We start from the raw sequence: 19,568 nt of genomic DNA, 5'->3' as shown, positions 1-19,568 counted from the left end.
GACATTCCAGAGAGGTGGTCATGCCGCCATCTGGAGAAAGAACATACAAAGTAGAGGGAACAGCCCTGAGGCTGGTTGGAGAGTGCCTGGTATGTTCAAAGAATCAAAGGCGACTATGATGAATGGAGTAAGCCAGGGGTACAAGAAGAGATGTCAGGAAAGCTAGATCACGGGGACTGAATTGTTCAAGACACATGGGCCATTGCAGGTATTTTGGCTTTTATGTTGAATGGGATGGGGGCCACTGGAGGGTTGTCAGCAGGAGTGAGACCTGATATGACTTACATTTTGAAAGGATCTCATTGGCTGCAGAAAGAAGAACAAAACAATAGGGAGGAAGTGCAGGTAGGAAGCTATTGTAATCATTCAGAAGAGAAGTGAAGCTATCTAGGATTAGGGTCATAGCAGTAGCTAATATGTGGTCAGACCGCAAATAAATCCTAGCATGGAAAAAACACCAAATACGAGTTTCAGTTTTACAGGTGGATGAAAGACAAGGAGAAAGGGAATTGGAGAGGTTTTTGTTCTAAACAACAAGAAGAAGGAAGTTGTACTTTCCCAGGAAGAAAGCTCTTTGGAAGGAGCAGGTTTGGGAGGTCGGTTGATCAAGAACTTGTTACTGCACATGTTAGAACAGTGATGCCTCTTAGGCACCAAAGAGAAGGTGTTGAGCTTGTTGGATATACAATTCTTAAGTTTAGAAGAGAGGTAGGAGTTGAGGCATAACTTTGAGAGCTAATAATCTATAGAGGGTACTTAAAGCCATAAAAATTGGGAAATGAAAATAGAGAAGAGAACCAAAGACTAACTCTGAGGCTCTCCAGTGTTTGGAGGTTGGATAGATGGGGGAGAGCAAGCCTGAAAATAAATAGAGAGGAGAACCAAAGACTAACTCTGGGGCTCTCCAGTGTTTGGAGGTTGGATAGATGGAGGAGAACAAGCCTGGACTTTCCTTTGTTTAAAGGAAAATGAAAAGGAATTGATGGTGGAGTAAGAAGAAAACGAGGAGGATGCAGTGTCCTGGAAGCCAAGGGACAAGAGTTTCAGGGAAGAGGGAGTCAGTAGGTGCCTCAGATATTCCTGTTAGGTCATGTAAGATGATGCCTGTCAAATCCGCACAATGAGGCAGCTATTACTACTATTTTACGGATGAAGAAACACAGGCACAGAGACCAGCTCACAAAGTAGCTCAGGTGTCTGTGCTTTTCACCACTGTACCACATATATATGGTGGCTTCTGTTTTGTCCAAGATGATTCCATGAGAATACTTCTGCTATTAATACAGCCCAAGTGCACTCAGCTGTAGGGTTTATGTGGCTCTGTGATGTGGGATAAAGAGGTTCCTTGAGATTAACAAAGGAGGATTCCTCTTATGGCTATGCTATCTTCTATTGAAGAAGTACATGTCTTTGTAGTGAATAAACTCAGATATAATATCTTTGTAAGGTTTTTTTTTTTTTTTTTTTTAAATCTGATTTAGCACTGTTGGTGACTTCCTCTGTCAATCGAATTGACTAATAATTTGTGAGTTCTTGTGGCCTCTGATTTTCCCAAGTTCCTTTGGAATCCTAGGTACCAAAGGCTACGAAAAAGGGTATCAGAAAACCAACAGACTAATGGCTTACAAATGAGGAGGTTGAACACTTGCCTCATAAAAGTGCTGAAAGATTAACTAGAGAGTATATTTTAAAGGCTTAGCCTGGTGCTTGTTAGATATTAAGTGTTTCCTGCAGTTGACTATTTTTGTCCTCAGAAGTTACTTGTGTCCTGTGTTCATTCTGAATGAACTGTACCAGTTATGCCTACCCTAATAGATTGGTGCCAGTGATGTGCTGTCTGTTCAATTTTTTGTGGTCACTCCTAGCTATACAAGAATGTGTGGGTCTGTATACATGTGAGAAAGTGTAAATTAAGAAGCACCTAAGGGTATTCTATTTAACTACTGGAAGAGGTCACTGACACCATGAAATCATAGATTTTTGAACCTGAGAGGTTATATTAATGAATTCAATACTACTGTACTCAGAATCCAGGAAGCTTGTTTCTTAACTTGATGTGCCAGACAGACCTTAACGTGGCCCCAGTGATTACTACATCATGGTATTCTCACCTTTATATAATTCCCTTTCCTTGTATGGGGCCAGGACATTTCACTTGCTTGTATCCAACAGAATATGGCAAAGGTGACAAGATGTCACTCCCATGATTACATGATGTTATATAAGACTCCATCTTAGCAGACTAAAGATAAACACTCTTCATGTGGGCTTAATGAAGTAAGCAGAAAGTTGGAGAGGTTTACATAATAAGGAACCATGAACATCCTCTAGGACCTGAGAATGGCCTTCAGCCAACAGCCAGAGCCCTCAGTCAAACAGCTATAAGAAAATGAATTTTTCTAACAACCCGAATAAGCCTGAAAGTAGGTTCTTCCCTAGTCCACCCTTCAGATAACATTGCAACCTGAGGCAGGGCGCCGTGGCTCACGCCTGTAATCCTAACACTTTGGGAGGCCAAGGCGGGTGGATTGCCTGAGGTCAGGAGTTTCAGACCAGCCTGGCCAACACAGTGAAACCCCGTCTCTACTAAAAACACAAAAAAATTAGCTGGGCGTGGCGATGCATGCCTGCAACCCCAGCTACTAGGGAGGCTAAGGCAGGAGAATCGCTTGAACCCAGGAGGTAGAGGTTCCACTGAGCTGAGATTCCCACCACTGCACTCCAGCCTGGGCAACAAGAGCAGGCTCCATCTCAAAAATAAATAAATAAATAAAAAACTAATAAAAGAATACAACTTGATCAACCACCCAATTGTAGCCTTGTGAGACCCAGAGAAGTAGAACCAGTTAAGCCAAGCTGTGCCTGGAGCTCTGAGCCACAGAAACTGTAAGATAATAAACGTGTGTTGTTTCAGGCTACTATGTTTATGGTAATATGCATGCAGAAATAGAAAATGAATACAGTTGGCAAAAAATAATAAAGGCTAGTTGGATGACTATACAAGAATTTGGCGGGGAGTAAGTATTGAAAAATGCTTGCATTACAAAATTTATCGTGAGAGTAAAGATAAGACATTATTGTATTGAAGAATAAGAATACTCAGAAAAATCTAAGGAACAATGGAAAAACATCCAAAAGAATCATGCAATGTGTAAAGGATGTGGCAATTAATGGGAGAAAACTAGATGATGTAATTAGTACTGCTGAGATAATTGGTGACATAAATGGAAAATAAAATTGCAGCAATATCATGTTTTAAATTAAAAGAAAGCACAGATAATAATGCAATAATACTGCATTTTGTCAAATTTAAGTCACCATTGATACATTTATTTTTGTTCCACTAAAAATCAATTAATCAACTGATTAACACATCAAACTGAATAGGTCTGAAACTAAGCTCTTGAGCTCTACCACCTCAAAACTTCCGCCCAGAGTCTTTCCCGATTCAATTGATGGAAATCTCATTCTTCCAAACACTTTGCAATTTTTGATCTGGAATGCACCATTGTCTTCATATTCAAAATGTGTGTAGAATCCAACAGCTTCTCACAAGGGCCACGGTTACTTTTTGGCTTGGAGCTGATTCCATGTGGTTTTGGCTACCAATATCTCCTGCCTGAATTTCTGCAGTAACCTTTAGCTTTGGTTCCTTGCTTTTAATCTGTTTTCAATACAGCAGTTGGAGTATTCTCATCATACCACAAATAAAATCACCTCCTCTTCTGCTCAAAATCCTCCATGTGATTCTATTTTTGGATTAAAAACTGAGGTCTCTGTAGTGGCCAAAGGAAATGAAATGTGTAAACTCTTTACCTTGCAATTTGCATTTCTTGGGGATAAACTCTGAAGAAATAATTCCAAATGTGGACTAGTGTTATGTTAAATAGTGTTCACTTATCAACTTATAGATTGTATAATAACTGACATACATAGTTTATATACATCTCATAACCAAGTAACATATATAGTCCATATATAGATATAATAACCGAGTAACAAAACAAAACCTCACAAATTAAATATCCAGCCACAAGAAGATTTTTCAGCTAAATAATACTTCATCTACTGGATATGTTGGAATCTATTGGATATGTTGGAATATAATATGTATCCTTTAAGAATCTATATTGTTTTATAAGGTTCACAAAGAAATTCACACTTTGTGAATCTTATAAAGCAATATGGAAAAGTATATACTGTCAAGTTAAAAAATACACAACACAATATATAAAGTATAGAACTATGCAAAATATGCATATGAAATAAAGGCAATAACATTAAATTATAGTAGTTGAATTAAGCTTATTCAAATCTTTTTATTTCTTGTTTTTTGAAGTATCTGTGATTAGTTTTTCTTTTTTAAGTTAAGCAATACAATTATGTTTAAAATATTACATGCAATAACAAGCAAGACACATAATACTATGTGTAGACAATTCAGTAGCAATTATCAAGAATGTAAACGCATATAGATAAAGATTGAAAGGCAACTGTCAAAAACAAAACTCTACTTTTTAGTAATATTTATTTCCTTCATGTTTGTAAAATATGTTAATTTTACCGGATTTATAAAAAGAATTAAAACAACTTAAAAGTTACAAATTCATTTTTTATAGTAATATGTTGACAAAAAGAACTCACTGTAAAACCCTAAAACCAAGCAATTGAGGTTGAATTTACCTTTCCTGGGTATGAGTCCCTCATCCACTTGCTTATCTTGGGCGTACTTCCTCTCCCTTGCTATGGGGCCCAACTCTGTCTTGGTGGCCATTGTGTTTCTCCTCTATTGGTGAATGGTTTTCACCTATCAGAGGAATACATAGTTCACACACATCAGTTGAGAGAAAAGGACTCCCCTTTAAAATATTTAAACAGGGGTATCAAGAAAACAAAAGCTGATCCATTCCGTCTGGTTGGGGACAGGGAGGCTCATTATTCCCTCTTGGCTCAACACAACAGGCATACTGCACCTAGGGTTTGAAATTGTTCATTAGGATCTAGAGTGCTCTCAATGTGCCAGCTTATGAGCACTGGCTTTGGAGTTAAGCATTCCCAAGTTCAAATCCAGGTTCATGATTTACTGTGCCAAGTGGCACTAGGAGCACATTTGTGTGTTTCAGTTTCCTCATCTGTTGTTAATAACAACATCTTCATCAATAAGCTGCTGTAGGCTTAAACAGATTGCACATGCCTAGAACATTGACAGATACCCACAGTTGATTGTCATCATCACTGGAGCTACCACAACAGTGGGTCACCTCAGAGCTATGCTCCTCTGGAATCCTCTACCTGTACCTGAGAACCTGGCTTCTACTGCCCTTGACAACTCCCACACTGCTTCCTCATTTGACTCACTGCGAGTATTGCTGATATGTGTGTCACTCATAATTGGGAACCAAATTTGCATAATGAGAAGATAACATTCAAATCTCATATTATTATTGTCCATTGGTTGGTATTGTGTCTACAGAATTCTTGAAATAACATGGAGGTTGCAACCTTTTTGCATATAAGAAAACTAAAAAGAACCATTACTACATTACAATACTAGGATCTTTAGTGGAGATTTTTATGTGTTACTATATGTAGAGCTGTAATATTTGTGCTATGTTTAATGCTCATATTATTAAATGTATGGATCTCTTAAAGAAAAAGTGTCAAAATGTATAAGTGCTTCTACCACTAATAAACCAAACTTTTCGGCTTAGTAAATTAAATCCTCTTAAACATCTAAACACATCTCACGCCAGTTAGAATGGCGATCATAAAAAAAAAACCTGGAGACAACAGATGCTGAAGAGGATATGGAGAAATAGGAACACTTTTACACTGTTGGTGGGAGTGTAAATTAGTTCAACCATTGTGGAAGACCAGGTGGTGATTCCTCAAGGATCTCGAAATAGAAATACCATTTGACCCAGCAATCTCATTACTGGGTGTATACCCAAAGGATTATAATTCATTCTCTTATAAAGACACATGCACACGTATGTTCATTGTGGCATTGTTTACAATAGCAAAGACTTGGAACCAACCCAAATGCCCATCAGTGATAGACTGGATAAAGAAAATGTGGCACATATACACCACGGAATACTATGCAGCCATAAAAAAGGATGAGTTCATGTCCTTTGCGGGGGCATGGATGAAGCTGGAAACCATCATTCTCAGCAAACTGACACGAGAACAGAAAGCCAAACACTGCGTGTTCTCACTCATAAGTGAGTGCTGAACAATGAGAACGCATGGACACGGGGAAGGGAACATCACACACCAGGCCCTGTTGGCGGGTGGGGGCATTAGGGGAGGGATAGAAGGGGGTGAGGGGATTGGAGAGGGATAGCATTAGGAGAAATACCTAATGTAGGTTACAGAGCAATGGATGCAGCAAACCACCATGGCATGTGTACACCTATGTAACAATCCTGTATGATCTGTACATGTACCCCAGAACTTAAAGTATAATAATAAAAAAAAAATCTAAACACTAGTACTTAACCAGAACTGGCCTGATATCATTGTTGCAAACTAAGGAATAACTTTTAAATATGTTTTTATAATAAAAATTTTATTTTTCAGAGGTATGTTTCACCAAGAGAGGATGGCTTGATCCTGTGCAGTGTGCCCCTTTGTTAGGACATGCAGTTAAACTCTCTCTGGCTGCTGTAACAATTAGTGTTGCTTCTCTTTGCCACTTCACAATAGTGTGTGGTTACTATATGTGGTTGGTCTTTTCTCTTCTTGGATCTTACTTTTCCTCAACTTCTTGCGCTACCTCCAGAACCCAAATCCATCCATTCTTTATGAAAATAAATTTTATAAATAGGCATGTGTACTTTAAAACAAAGCACAGAACATCCTTCTATTCTCCTCTACATATTCAAATTTATTTTTAGAATATCCTTAGTAATGTCATCCTCCTTGTATTAGTACCTTTTTACATTAATGTCTCCTTTTTAGACAATCATTATGGGATCATGGTTTTAAAATGGCTCAATTTAAATGTGATTAATATTTTCTTTTAATGCTGAAATAATCCTACTTGGTTTGGGATCAGGTTCAGAGTGTGGCCTTTGGATATCTCCTATGTCTAGCCATTTAAAATAACTTTAAATAGCATTATTGATATATAACTGACATACAATGAACCACATTTATTTGAAGTGTACAATTCCTAAGTTTTGAAGGATGTATATACTTGTGAGATGGTTCATGCAATCAAAATAGTGAACAATATACAATTGGCCCTCTGTATCTTCAGGTTCACATCTGCAGATTCAACCAACCATGGATCAAAAATCCAGAGGGAAAAAAAATAAAAATAACAATACAATCATAAAAAATAATACTAAAAAAAAAAAACAGTGTAATAACTATTTACTTGGCATTTACATTGTACCAGGTAAGCAAATCTGGAGGATGTATATAGGTTATATGCAAATATGACACTTTATATCAGGGACTTCAATATCTGTGGATTTTGGTATCTGAGGGCATCTTAGAACCAGTCCCCTGTGGATCCCAAAGGTTTCCTCGTGTTCTTTTGTAATGTCTTCCTGCAGAGTCTCCTAGTATTTCCCTCGTTTATCCTGCCTCACCACCTCTGGCAAGCAATAATATACTTTCTCTGATATAATTTATGTTTTCTAGAAATTTTATAGAAATGGAATTGTATGAATCTGTTCTCATACTGCTAAAAAAAGACATACCCGAGATTGGGTAATTTATAAAGAAAAAGAGGCTTAATGGCCTCACAGTTTCACATGGCTGGGGAGGCCTCACAATCACGGCATAATGCAGAGGAGAAGCAAACATACACCTTACATGGCATCAAGCAAGAGCGCTTGTACAGAGGAACTCCCATTTATAAAACTATCAGATTTCATGAGACTTATTCACTATTATGAGAACAGCACAGAAAAGACCCACCTCCATGATTCACCTCCCGTTGGGTCCCTCCCATAAGACTCGGGGATTATGGGAGCTACAATTCAAGGTGAGGTTTGGGTGGAGACACAACCAAACCATATCATTCTTCCCGTGGCCCTTCCCAAATCTCATGTCCTCACATTTGAAAACCAATCATGCCTTCCCAACAGTCTCCAAAAGTCTTAATTCATTTTAGCATTCACTCAAAAGTCCACAGTCCAAAGTCTCATCTGAAACAAGGCAAGTCCCTTCTGCCTATGAATGTGTAAAATGAAAAGCCAGTTAGTTATTTCCCAGATACAATGGGGGTACAGGTATTGGGTAAATATACATGTTCTAAATGGGAGAAATTTGCCAAAATGAAGGGGCTACAAGCCCCATGCAAGTCCAAAATACAGCAGGGCAGTCAAATCTTAAAGCTCCAAAGTGAACTCCTTTGACTCCATGTCTCATATCCAGGGCACACTGATGCCAGAGGTGGGTTCCCATGGCCTTGGGCAGCTGTGCCTCTGTGGCTTTGCAGCGTACATCTCCCTCCTGGCTGCTTTCATGGGCTGGCATTGAGTATCTGCAGCTTTTCCAGGTGCACAGTGCAAGCTGTCAGTAAATAAACCATTCCGCGGTCTGGAGGTTTGTGGCCCTCTTCTTACAGCTCCACCAGGCAGTGCCCCAATGGGGCTTCCAATCCCACATTTTCCTTCCACACTGCTCTAGAAGAGGTTCTCCGTGACTCCATCCCTAAAGCAAAACTCTGCCTGGACATCCAGGCGTTTCCATACATCCTCTGAAGTCTAGGTGGAGGTTTCCAAACCTCAATTCTTGACTTCTTTGCACCACCAGGCTTGACACCATGTGGAAGCTGCCCAGTCTTGCAGCTTGCATCCTCGGAAGCCACGGCCTGAGCTGTCTGGAGTGGCTGGGACTCAGGGCACCACGTCCCTAGGCTGCACACAGCAGGGGGTCCCTGGGCCAAGGCCCAGGAAATCATTTTCTCCTCCTAGGCCTCTGTTCCTGTGATTGAAGGGGCTGTCACAAAGGTCTCTTGACATGCCCTGGACGTATTTTTCCCCATTGTCTTAGTCATTAACATTCATCTCCTTGCTGCTTATACAAATTTCTGCAGCAGGCTTGAATTTCTTCCCAGAAAATGAGTTTTTCTTTCCTATTGTATTGTCAGGTTGCAAATTTTCCAAACTATTATGATCTGCTTCCTTATGAATGCTTTGCTGCTTTGAACCTTCTTCCACCAGATACCCTAAATCATCCCTCTCAAGTTCAAAGGTCCACATATCTCTACAGCACAGCCAAAAAGCCACATCTCTTTGCTAAAGCAGAGCAAGAGTCACCTGTGCTCCAGTTGCAATAAGTTTCTCATCTCCATCTGAAAGCACAGAAACCACATCAGCCTGAACTTTATTGTCCATATCACTGTCAGCATTTTGGTCAAATGCCATTCAACAAGTCTCTAGGAAGTTCCAAACTTTCCCACATTTTTCTATATTCTTCTGAGCCCTCCAATCTGTTCCATCCTCTGCCTGTTACCCAGTTTCAAAGTTGCTTCCACATTTTCAGTTATCTTTAGAGCAGCACTCCACTCTACTGGAACCAATTTACGCTACTGTATTAGTCTGTTCTCATGCTTCTAATAAGGACATACCCAAGACTGGGTAATTTATAAAGAAAAAGGGATTTAATGGATCCACAGTTTCACATGGCTGGGGGGGCCTCACACACATGGCAAAAAGAAGGAGCAAAGATATATCTTACATGGTAGCAGGCAAGAGAGCTTGTGCAGGGGAACTCCCATTTATAAAACCATCAGATTTCATGAGACTTCATTACCATGAGAACAGTATCGGGGAAACTGCCCCAATGATTCAATTATTTCCACCTGGCCCCACGTTTGACACTTGGGGATTATGGGGACCACAATTCAAGATGAGATCTGGGTGGGGACACAGCCAAATCATATCAGGAATCATAAAGTAGGAACTCATTTTTCTCCTGGTTTACTTCACTCAGTATAATTATTTTGAAATTCATCCCTGTTGTTGTACATATCAATAGTTCATTCCTGCTTATTACTAAATAATATTCCATTCCATGACTATATCACAATTTATCCATTTATTTTTAATTAAAAATTGCATTGTCACAGATTTTCGCCATTAGAAATAAAGCTGCTGTGAACACTTATGTACAGGTCTTTGTATAGATGTCTGCTTTCATTTCTCTTAAATACTTAGAAGTGAAATATCTAGATCATATGATAAATGTGGTATTAATGTCTCGTCAAGTCTTGGCATTGGGTATTCTAATTCCATGGTGTGGCCGGGACATTTCAAAAATAAGTCTCTGTTTCTAGGGAAATTGCCATGATTCTTTACTCAAAGATTGTCTAGGAGATATTTTACCAAATGACAAAGATGGGTCAACCTGCACTGTTTTGTGCAACATGGCAATGCTACACAGGAATTCGATGTTTCCATTAACAATTTTTCTCCTTTGAATGATGTTTATTCTCACTCCCCTGCTCCTTTATGATGTCAATGTAATGTGACTCTATGGCGTTGAGACTTTAACACCCCTATCATGGGGCTCTGCTTAGACTGGAGCATTTTAAAATGTCAGGTTTCCATTCTGAAGCCACCCCAAAATTATCCTGAATTAAGTGGCAGAGGGAGATGCCCAGATCTATGGCTTCTTCATAGCACATCAGCCTGTGCATTCTTGAGCTTGGTTAATGACAGAAAGGCTGGGTGCTGCACCATCAACCACTGGCCAGGAAGAAGTGCTTAGTGAGAAAACGATAGTCAGCTGAGGCCCCTGCAACATAGACTGATGACTCCCTGAAATGAACCGTATTTCTGTCATAAACAGGATCTGTTTGGTTAAATTTATAGCCTCTTATTTTAGTAACAGGTTGTTGTGTTTGTAAACTTGCTTTCAACTGACACATAGCATGATGTTCAGAAATGATGCCCACATGTTTGAATATACTCCATGTTAGCAGCCAAGAATGGTGGCTTAAGACACTGAGTTCTCTGAACTATTTATTGATGTTGGAATAGGTTCTTAGTTTCCTCTTCCTTAGATAAGTTGGATGGGGCTATGTGACATCTGACTGTTGTCTCAATCCAAGAAATTAAATAGCTGCTTGATGGGAAGAATGGTTGGCTTTTTGTTTTCTACAGTTAAATAAAGATCCTGAAAAGAGAAATGAGACAACCAAACAGACATCTCCAGTTATATTAAGTTGTATCAAAGGGGAACATTTTTTAAATAGATGAAGGCATGGAATAACCTGAATTAAGCTAGAGAATTAAAACTATTCTCAGAAAGAATACTGCACAGTAGGGCAATGATGTACTGGAAACAACTCACTTGGGGTTAAAAGAGCTCATTATTAATGTTTTTAGACATTTTTCAAACTAGTTGTTGAACACTGCTGTTAACTATTAAATGATATGAATTTAGAGTTCAGCTAGTTATATTTTTAAAAGCTAACACATATTTTTACTTTATCACTTAATTATTTCATGACATTTTACTGTAAGCTCTGCTCTTGAGGCTTTTTACATCTCTTGTATCTATATGGTGGGAATACTGTATAAAGATGTGTTATTGCATATCTCTCCCCAACTCTAAATTCAGTAATGTCATGGTGGTACCTTGGAATTGGCCATGATAGGAGCTTTAACACCCCCCACCACCGGCCAAAGAAAAGGCAAAGGCTACAAATTAGGGCTTAATTTGTTGTTTTATGGACTCCCTGAACTTAAGAAATTTATCACACTGTGTTCATCTAAGTGTGTGTGTATGCGTGTGTGTTTGTATACACACTACATATCTATATCCCCACACGCAAACTTACATGTACATGTAGAAATAGATATGTCATATGTATACTACATATACATGAAACCCAGAAACATGAGCCAGGCATGAAAACCCTGAAACATGAGCCAGACTTCACTTCCCGCTGATTTCCTTTGCAATGATACGACTTCTTCTGCAAAGCGTAGGTACTCTTGCTAAGATGGACATCCTTCATATTCAGCCCTACATTTGTGTTGCCACTGCTTCTATTCATCAGTATGCTCTCCAGTTTCCACAGACAGGAGTCCCCTGATTCCATGCTGATCTTCCCATTTGTCTCCTGACTTTTGAAAATATTAATACTTTTCAAAGCTATCTAAGGCTTCACATGACAGTCTATCATCTGCATACAGCTTGTACAAATCTATCTCCTGGACACCCCAAATGAACCAGGTTGTTACATCTTCTCTTGCCAGAAGGTCTTGTCCACCCACCTCACCATGACAGACGCCTACTGCCATGGAAACCTCAAAACATTTCACTGACTTAAAACACTGGATTCAGGCCCTGCTGACCCTTCCCACAGCCTGGGGCTATGAGTAGATGAAAGAGAAGTAATCTAGAGGGAGATTCCAAGGCACCCATGGGTGAGCCAAGAACAGGCTCAAGTAGCACAACATAAGAAATGCAGTCTCATTATCTTCTCTTAAATGTGCCCTTCCAATCAGACTGGTGGCCTTTCTACATCATGGCTTTACTCCACGTAACTCCCTTTTGTTTAAACAGCTCTCTTTATTTTCCACTAGAAAACTGTGCTGGTTATCTGGGTCAGAAACTATATATTGCACTGTGAGAAGTTTCTTGTCCAAAGCAGTGTTTATAGGGAACCACACTGAGACAGAAAGACTCATTTATATTTATGTCAGGCTTGTTTTGTTCTGCTTGGTTTGGTTTGGTGAGGAAAGGACAAGGACCTTCCAGTAGAGATAGTTTAAAGGCAGGGAGTGTTCTACTAATAGCATCCTCCCACACATCGGTGAAGTTGCAACTGCCACAAAAAGTTGCACCTTCTCCATTCTGACCTTGAGGACCCCCGATTCCCTCCTTCCCACTGCCCTCAGACTACCTACTATCTTCTGCTGACTCGTGACTGTCCCATTGCCTCATCTCTCCATTTCCTCTCCTATCCCTCACTATTTCAGTTTGGTTAAATTTCACACCAACTCACAGGATTTTCATGCAGCATTTCCCCAGTGCTTTCTTGGACAAAAGCCACCCTAGCCCTTGGTATAATAGAAATAATTATTATAGCTACTGTTATAAACTACTGCACCAGCCAGTTTACATCAATCCCAGATGGAGATATTACTCACCCTCTTCCTCCAGATCACCCAGTTGGTAAATGAAACAGATGATATTTGTTCATAGCCAGTTTCACCTGCAAAATTTTGCTTTTAAATGCCTCATAAGAGTGCCTGTTTCTTGGAATTATCTTTCGTAGCTGCTGTTGTCTCCACTAACTAGTTTCAAAGCATATGGATGATCAGATACAAAGCTTCAGCTTCCTGCCACTTCTCCCTCACTTTTGTTGGTCTTGTTAATATGGATTTTTACATTTATATTTTTATCATATGAGGAAACTTTGGGTTGGGGGTATATAAAAATTGTCAGTTGTTATGCAGAAAAGAGTCTTGGAGGTCTTCATCTCAACACCAAGAGAAGTGACTTACCTACTGAATGTCTGCAGAAGGGCTTCACGTTGAACCCAGCGTTTCCTCCAAGCTTGCTCCCTTGGACCTTTTGGAGCAGAGAGTGGAGGATTCTTTGCCAATCAGGGGCTTAAATTGCTAATCATTAATAAAAGTCATTGAACCACAGAATTGACTGAGAAGGGCTTCTTGCCAAATAGCCTTTGAAGAAGCATTCAGAAATACAGCCCAACCCCCTCTGCAGTTCTTTCTGCTTTTTGGCTGATGTAAGCTTCTCCACCTTACCCTTGTGAGTGTCTCCTCAGGACCTCAAAGGTGCTGACACTTGCAGGTAGTTATTTTGCTTTGCTTTGTGGTGTGTTTAATATCATTAGTCTGTTTTGAAAAGGTTAAAAACAGATAAATTATAATTAAATATAAGAGTTCAGTATTTTTTGTGTTTTTTTCTTTGCTATTTTTGTTTTCCCCTTCTTTGAAATTTTGTTAATGTTTTTATTTGAAATATGTAAATTGTAATGTTATGGATAAACTTGAACTTCATTCAATCTGTTGTTTTCTCTTTCCCTGGGTCCTTGTCCTTTCCTCATCAAATCAAAAAAAAAAACAAAACAAGCCTGACATAAATATAATATTATTTCTCCATTATTTATATGAGTATTCACAAACTATATATAATAATGCTTTGTATTATTTCTAAATTTGCACACATGCTACCTTGTAGCATTTATGGGTCATTCTATAACCACTTTGGAAAATAAGTAACATAACTTTGGTATACCTGTGTGTGCACAGTGAAGGCCAAACTCTCTCTATTTCTTGTGGTTAACTCTTGCTAACACCCATGAAGTCAACAACACTGTCACTGCTTTCCAAACCTGTATATAGTTCTTCTTGTCCTTGTCTCATAGATGGGGCAAAGCCCTCAGACTCCGAGCTTTCTGTAGTTTATTTCTAGCTCCCTGAATGCCCTGGGTTCATAATCCAGACTCCTTTCTTTATATGAGCATTAGAGTCAACCATGAAAATTTAAACCTTGTTCTGTGCTCTCACGACTTTCCTGGCCTTAGCTCATATTCATTACTTTGACTATAAATCTTTTCTTACTTACCTTATGGCCCTCAGGAGATCTTCTTTAGATTCTCAGTTTGACTCTTTATACCTATTTGATCTGTATTGTGAGAGGAGAGTGAGTAAACAACCTCTTAACACCCTGGCTGAAGAGTGGGAGTCTGGCAGGATATATCACAGATCAAGAATTCAGAAGCAGGAGCCTGGGTCCTGGGGAGTCCGAGCTACCATTTGCTGAGCATTTATTACGTGTCATCCTTACAATGCTTTCAGGTAACTTTTCTTATATTCTTTATAAAATAGAAGAAAAAAACAGATTTCTTCTATCTGCACTTTAAGAATTTAAGTATGGGAAATTTAAGTCCATTGTGGTGTGGGTGTAGTATCAATTTCACCTTTCTATATAAAAGATTTTCCCCTGAGTCATTTCTGAAGGACTCTGGACCCTGGGATAAATAATTATCAACTTTAGGATTCACGTATCACGGGAAATGTTTCTGACCCTGAATTATCCAAGTCAGAAAATGTTACTTGGTTTTGCAATTTAATGTTTAACTTTATTTAAAGTGCTCATGAGTTGTTTACATGCTAAGTTGTCTCTGTGTAGAAAGAATAACAATCCAGCTTTTCTTCACCTCTGTGATTAAACCCTTGAATATAAATTGAGATATTTCCTTGACTTAGGTTGTAATACCCACCTTTTAAAAAAAAATTTACATTTTCCTTTTGAATAAGATTGATTTTTAAACTGCTTTGTTTTAGCTATGGGAATCATCAGAGAAGGCAGGATACACATTTCTGCTTTAACAAGTATCCTTAGCCAGGCGTGGTGCTTCACGCCTATAATCCCAGTGGTTTGGGTGGCCAAGGCCAGAGGATTGCTTCAGTCCAGGAATTTGAGACAAGCTTGGGAAACAAAGTGAGACCTCTTCTCTACAAATTTTTTTTTTTTTTTTAAATTAGCTGGAGATGGTGGCATGCATTTGTAGTCCTAATTACTCAGGAGGCTGATGAGGATCCCTTGAGCCCAGGAGTTCAAGGTTACAGTGAGCTATGATCATGCCACTACACTCCAGCCTGGATGACACAGCAAGACTCTCTCTCAATCAAAACAACAAGCAAAAAAAAAAAAAAAAAAAAAAAACAACGTTATTTTCAGACTTGTTTTCATAAGGCTATGAACAATGTTGTTAATAATCAGTCACATGACAACTCAGCAGGATGCAGGCTCTGATTCTGGGTTATATGTCAGAGAACTCCAGGGCACAATCCTACTGTGGTCATAGGAAAGCTGTCTCTAGTCTTCCTACCTACAGAAAGCCCAGGATGGGCTAGGCAGAGGAAGCGTCTTTCAGATTCACACCCTCCCTCAAAGCTCACAACGTCCAGTAGGGATTCTGATGACTCAGGGGTAGCTGTCAAGCAAAAACACCGAATAAGCCTAAGTCTTAAAATAGAAGACTTGACTAAATGGCAGTGGTCATTCTCTGGAGCTTGGCTGGTTTTTCATGCACACTCTGGTCTAAACAGTGAACCTACATGTGATGTTATATCTGCTCAGAACCTTACATCTTCATGGTTCTGGTAAATCCTTTTATAATCAGACTCCTGTTGTACCATACCGTCTCTATGACCAATGGGGTCAGTTTGGTTACTCTAGTTATCAGTCTGACATCAGCTGGTCATGGGCTGTGCAGTCCATCTGGAACACTATTGGAACACAGCATCTCTATTATTTTGCCTTTTGTCCACTGAGCAAAATGGTGCATTTTTTGTTATCTACACAATGCATTCACTTACGTCTTAGATTGTCATACTGAAAGCACATCTTACTTTTTTCCTTAGACATGTCTGCTTTCTACTCTACTTTCCAGTTTCAATACCATTTCTTTCAGCAACTATAGTATCAGGAATGCACAGCTAAAACTGCAAAATCATATATTGAGGATAATGGCTATGGCAAAGAAAAAAGAACAAGTGTGACAAATACAATCTTTAGGAGAATACACAAAAGAAAATCAGGAGTGCTTTTGGGCTGAGGTGTTGTGTGTTTTCGGATAGAATAGTAAAAAACATGAAGTTGATATCTGTAGAGCATAAAGGATGTCATAACTCTCAAGTGAGAAAGTGTTGCATTCTTTTTATTTTTTATTTTTTTAAGTGTTGCATTCTTTAGCCAGCACAAGTTATATAATTATACCATGCTGAATTCATATCAAGATAACTTCACTTACTACCTAGAACTTGGAGCAAATGTATATTACTTTGTTGAGTCTCACTTGGAGATGATTGAAAAAAATTAGGAATAAATCATGCAGCAAAATGAAACCACCCACCATACTTTGCATAAAACAGAAAATCAATAAATGAAGGTTATCTATCATAATTATCATCATTATTATTTCTATTAACATCTCTAAATGTTATGAGTAATATTCATGACTGAAATAAAGCAATTAAAAATCAAATTCATTCAAAATAATCAAATATAATTAAATTAAAAAGTTGGAGGCAGTCATCAGTCAAAAAATATTGATGTTTTGCAAATACTATATGCATTCAAAAAAAAATGTAAAGGGAAAGCATTCCCTGCAAACAGTGAATAACATAAAATTCCCTGTATTTAATAAAACAGCATCTGTAAAACCTACAACAAATATTCCAAAGGTGAATCTTCCTGTTACAATTGGATACATAAAAGAGGTGTTTGCTACATCTATTCATCAGAAGGGGTAACTAGCACAATAACACAAGAAAGAAATGTGAAGCAATTAGAAAAGAAGTAAAACTATTCTTATTAACATGATATGATTGTCTACATTAAAAAAACAACTGTACATAAATTACTACAATTAATGTGAGTTTAGCAAGTTTAACAGATGGAAAAGTGATATTCAAAGACCAATTGCATTTTAATTACCAGCCCAAAACAAACAAAAAAAAGTGATATTATAAAAAGAGATACAATTCACAATGGCAATAAAAGAATGTAACAGCAACAAAAGGATATAAAATTTAGGAATAAATCTAACAAAAAATGTGGAAGATTATTATATAGAAAATTGTAAAACTTAAAGGTATTAAAGTTGAACTAAATAAAGAGACATAACATTTTTTATGAACAGGAACATTCAAAAATGTAGAAATCTCGTCTCTCCAGACTAATCCATATGCCATTTCAACCAAGATTCCAACACAACTTTCCATATAATTTAATTTACTAAATATATCCTGAAATAAAGATTGTGGTTATCTCTTTCTTTGTAATCATTCTACTTTACCCCTCATCCCCTTTTCAGAGACTTCTTTTAATAAGGCCTATTTAACATGAAATATGTGCTGGGCACTGTTTTAAGCACTTTACATATAATAACACCTTTACTTCTCACAGCAAACTTCTATAGTAGGTACTATTATTATGACAGTTTACAGAGAGGCCAAGTAACTTGCTAGTAAGCAATGGAGTCAGCAATCCAACCACCCAGAAAGTCTGGCTGTTGTGTCCATTCTCGTACCCTCCAGACTATTCCATCTATTAGGCAAACATTGAAACCAACTTTCAACATCAATTTCCTGTAAAATTTCCCTCTCATTGTTCTTCTTTTTCTGTCTTGGCATTACCATGAATTTGAGCGATATCAATTTGCTTCCAAGTTCCTGAGACCCTTCCCTCCCCTCCCCTCCCTTCCCTTCCCTTCCCTTCCCCTCCCCTTTCTTCCCTACCCCTCCCTTCTTCTTTCCCTCTCTCCCTCCCTTCCCTCCTTGCTTCTCTCCCTCCTTCCTTCCCTCCTCCTTCCTTCCCTCCTCCTTCCCTCTCCCTCCTCTCCTTTTCTCCCTTCTTCCTTACTTCATTCCTTTCTCATTCTTTCCTTCTTCCCTTCCTTTCTTCTTTCTTTCCTCCTTCCCTAATTCTAGGAATATTTGCCATTTTTAAGAAAACCTTCTTTTTCACACATCTAATTTTTGTTTTAAGTATGCCAGCATATGTTTCTGATATTCTTCATTTATTTATGTTAAATATTTATACTAATATTCTTCTAGTTTGGAGAGGGGTTCTAGTTTGTCTGTTTGGTGCTCTGTCTTGAGGATGTGGAGTTGCACTTGTCTGGTGGTTTTTGTTACAAGTGATGGTGTTGAATTGCCAAATAGAAGAGTATATTTCCAAAACTTAAATGTTATTTACCACTGAAGTGCAGGTTAATGAAGTTCCTGATTCCAAGAACTTGTCTTAGCAAATGAGGGTGAATGTTGGTTGTGCTGCTGGGATGGGTGTGTGAGGTGCCGGCATTTTGAATCTGGGGCTCCATGTTCTTATCTGAAACATTTTTGTTTATTGGCCCCTAGTGACCACATCAATCACTTAAAGTGTAGCTAGACTGCAAATATTAACTTGGAGAAAAATGAAAAAGGTAATTTCTCTCTTATTCTCTTCTTTTTTAATTTTATTTTTTCCTTCTGCTGCCTTTGTGAAGGGGGAGTTTGTTGCGGCTTGACATGGCTTTTCTTAGCTTCCAGGATTTACACCAAAAGCTCTTAATTTGGCTCAATTCCTTTCGATCCCTTTCTCTCCCACTCAGACCCTTATTTTTCTCTTGGTGCTAAATCAAGATGAGGAGCAAGACCATGTCAGTGCTGTTACAAGAGAGGATTAAGAGCCAAACCTATTTATTGGCCTTTGCATTGCAAGGTTTAGTTTTTATTGTACTCAATTAGTTGTGGCTTCTATTTGTCAGACACCTGTGCTTACAAGTGAAAGAAATCCAACTGAAATGGCTTTGGAAAAAAAAGAAAGAGAAAAAAAGATGGAGATAGAGGTAGGTCACAGAAGATAAGAATGAGCAGATGGAACAACACAGTTCCAGAGACCAGAGGGACTAGAATTAAATCTCTGCCCCAAAATAAATGAAGACCTTTTCAACTCTTATTTCAGCTGTTCTTTTGCACTTCCTCCCTTCTCTTAAATCTTCTCCAAGAGGCAACAGACAAGTCTATTGGCAGTTTTGGAGTCTCCTTTGTCACATTCATAAAAGAGAAGAAAAA

The 19,568-nt window shown here is 38.5% G+C and overlaps 1 protein-coding gene across 4 annotated transcripts in view; it reads right to left on the bottom strand.

Annotated features, from left to right (window-relative positions):
- SLC17A3 (solute carrier family 17 member 3) overlaps window positions 1-16,454 on the bottom strand; it is a 36,560-nt gene extending 20,106 nt beyond the window's left edge. The window contains exons 1-3 of one of the 4 annotated variants that reach the window (XM_032268626.1): window positions 13,482-13,617; window positions 13,125-13,189; window positions 4,684-4,807 (exon numbers count right to left, since the gene is read on the bottom strand). In XM_032268626.1, the coding sequence (XP_032124517.1) occupies window positions 4,684-4,774 (91 nt within the window). In that variant the 5' untranslated portion in view covers window positions 4,775-4,807; window positions 13,125-13,189; window positions 13,482-13,617. Of the gene's footprint in view, window positions 1-4,683; window positions 4,808-13,124; window positions 13,190-13,481; window positions 13,618-16,361 lie in introns of those variants that run through there. The other 3 variants (XM_032268628.1, XM_032268625.1, XM_032268629.1) reach the window with 3 other exon arrangements.
- Window positions 16,455-19,568: the final 3,114 nt, after the last annotated feature.

This window comes from Sapajus apella, unplaced genomic scaffold (genome assembly GCF_009761245.1).
Source record: "Sapajus apella isolate SASKATOON/1434 unplaced genomic scaffold, GSC_monkey_1.0 scaffold184, whole genome shotgun sequence".
Taxonomy (NCBI): domain Eukaryota; kingdom Metazoa; phylum Chordata; class Mammalia; order Primates; family Cebidae; genus Sapajus; species Sapajus apella.
This window is presented reverse-complemented; position numbering and strand designations above follow the sequence as displayed.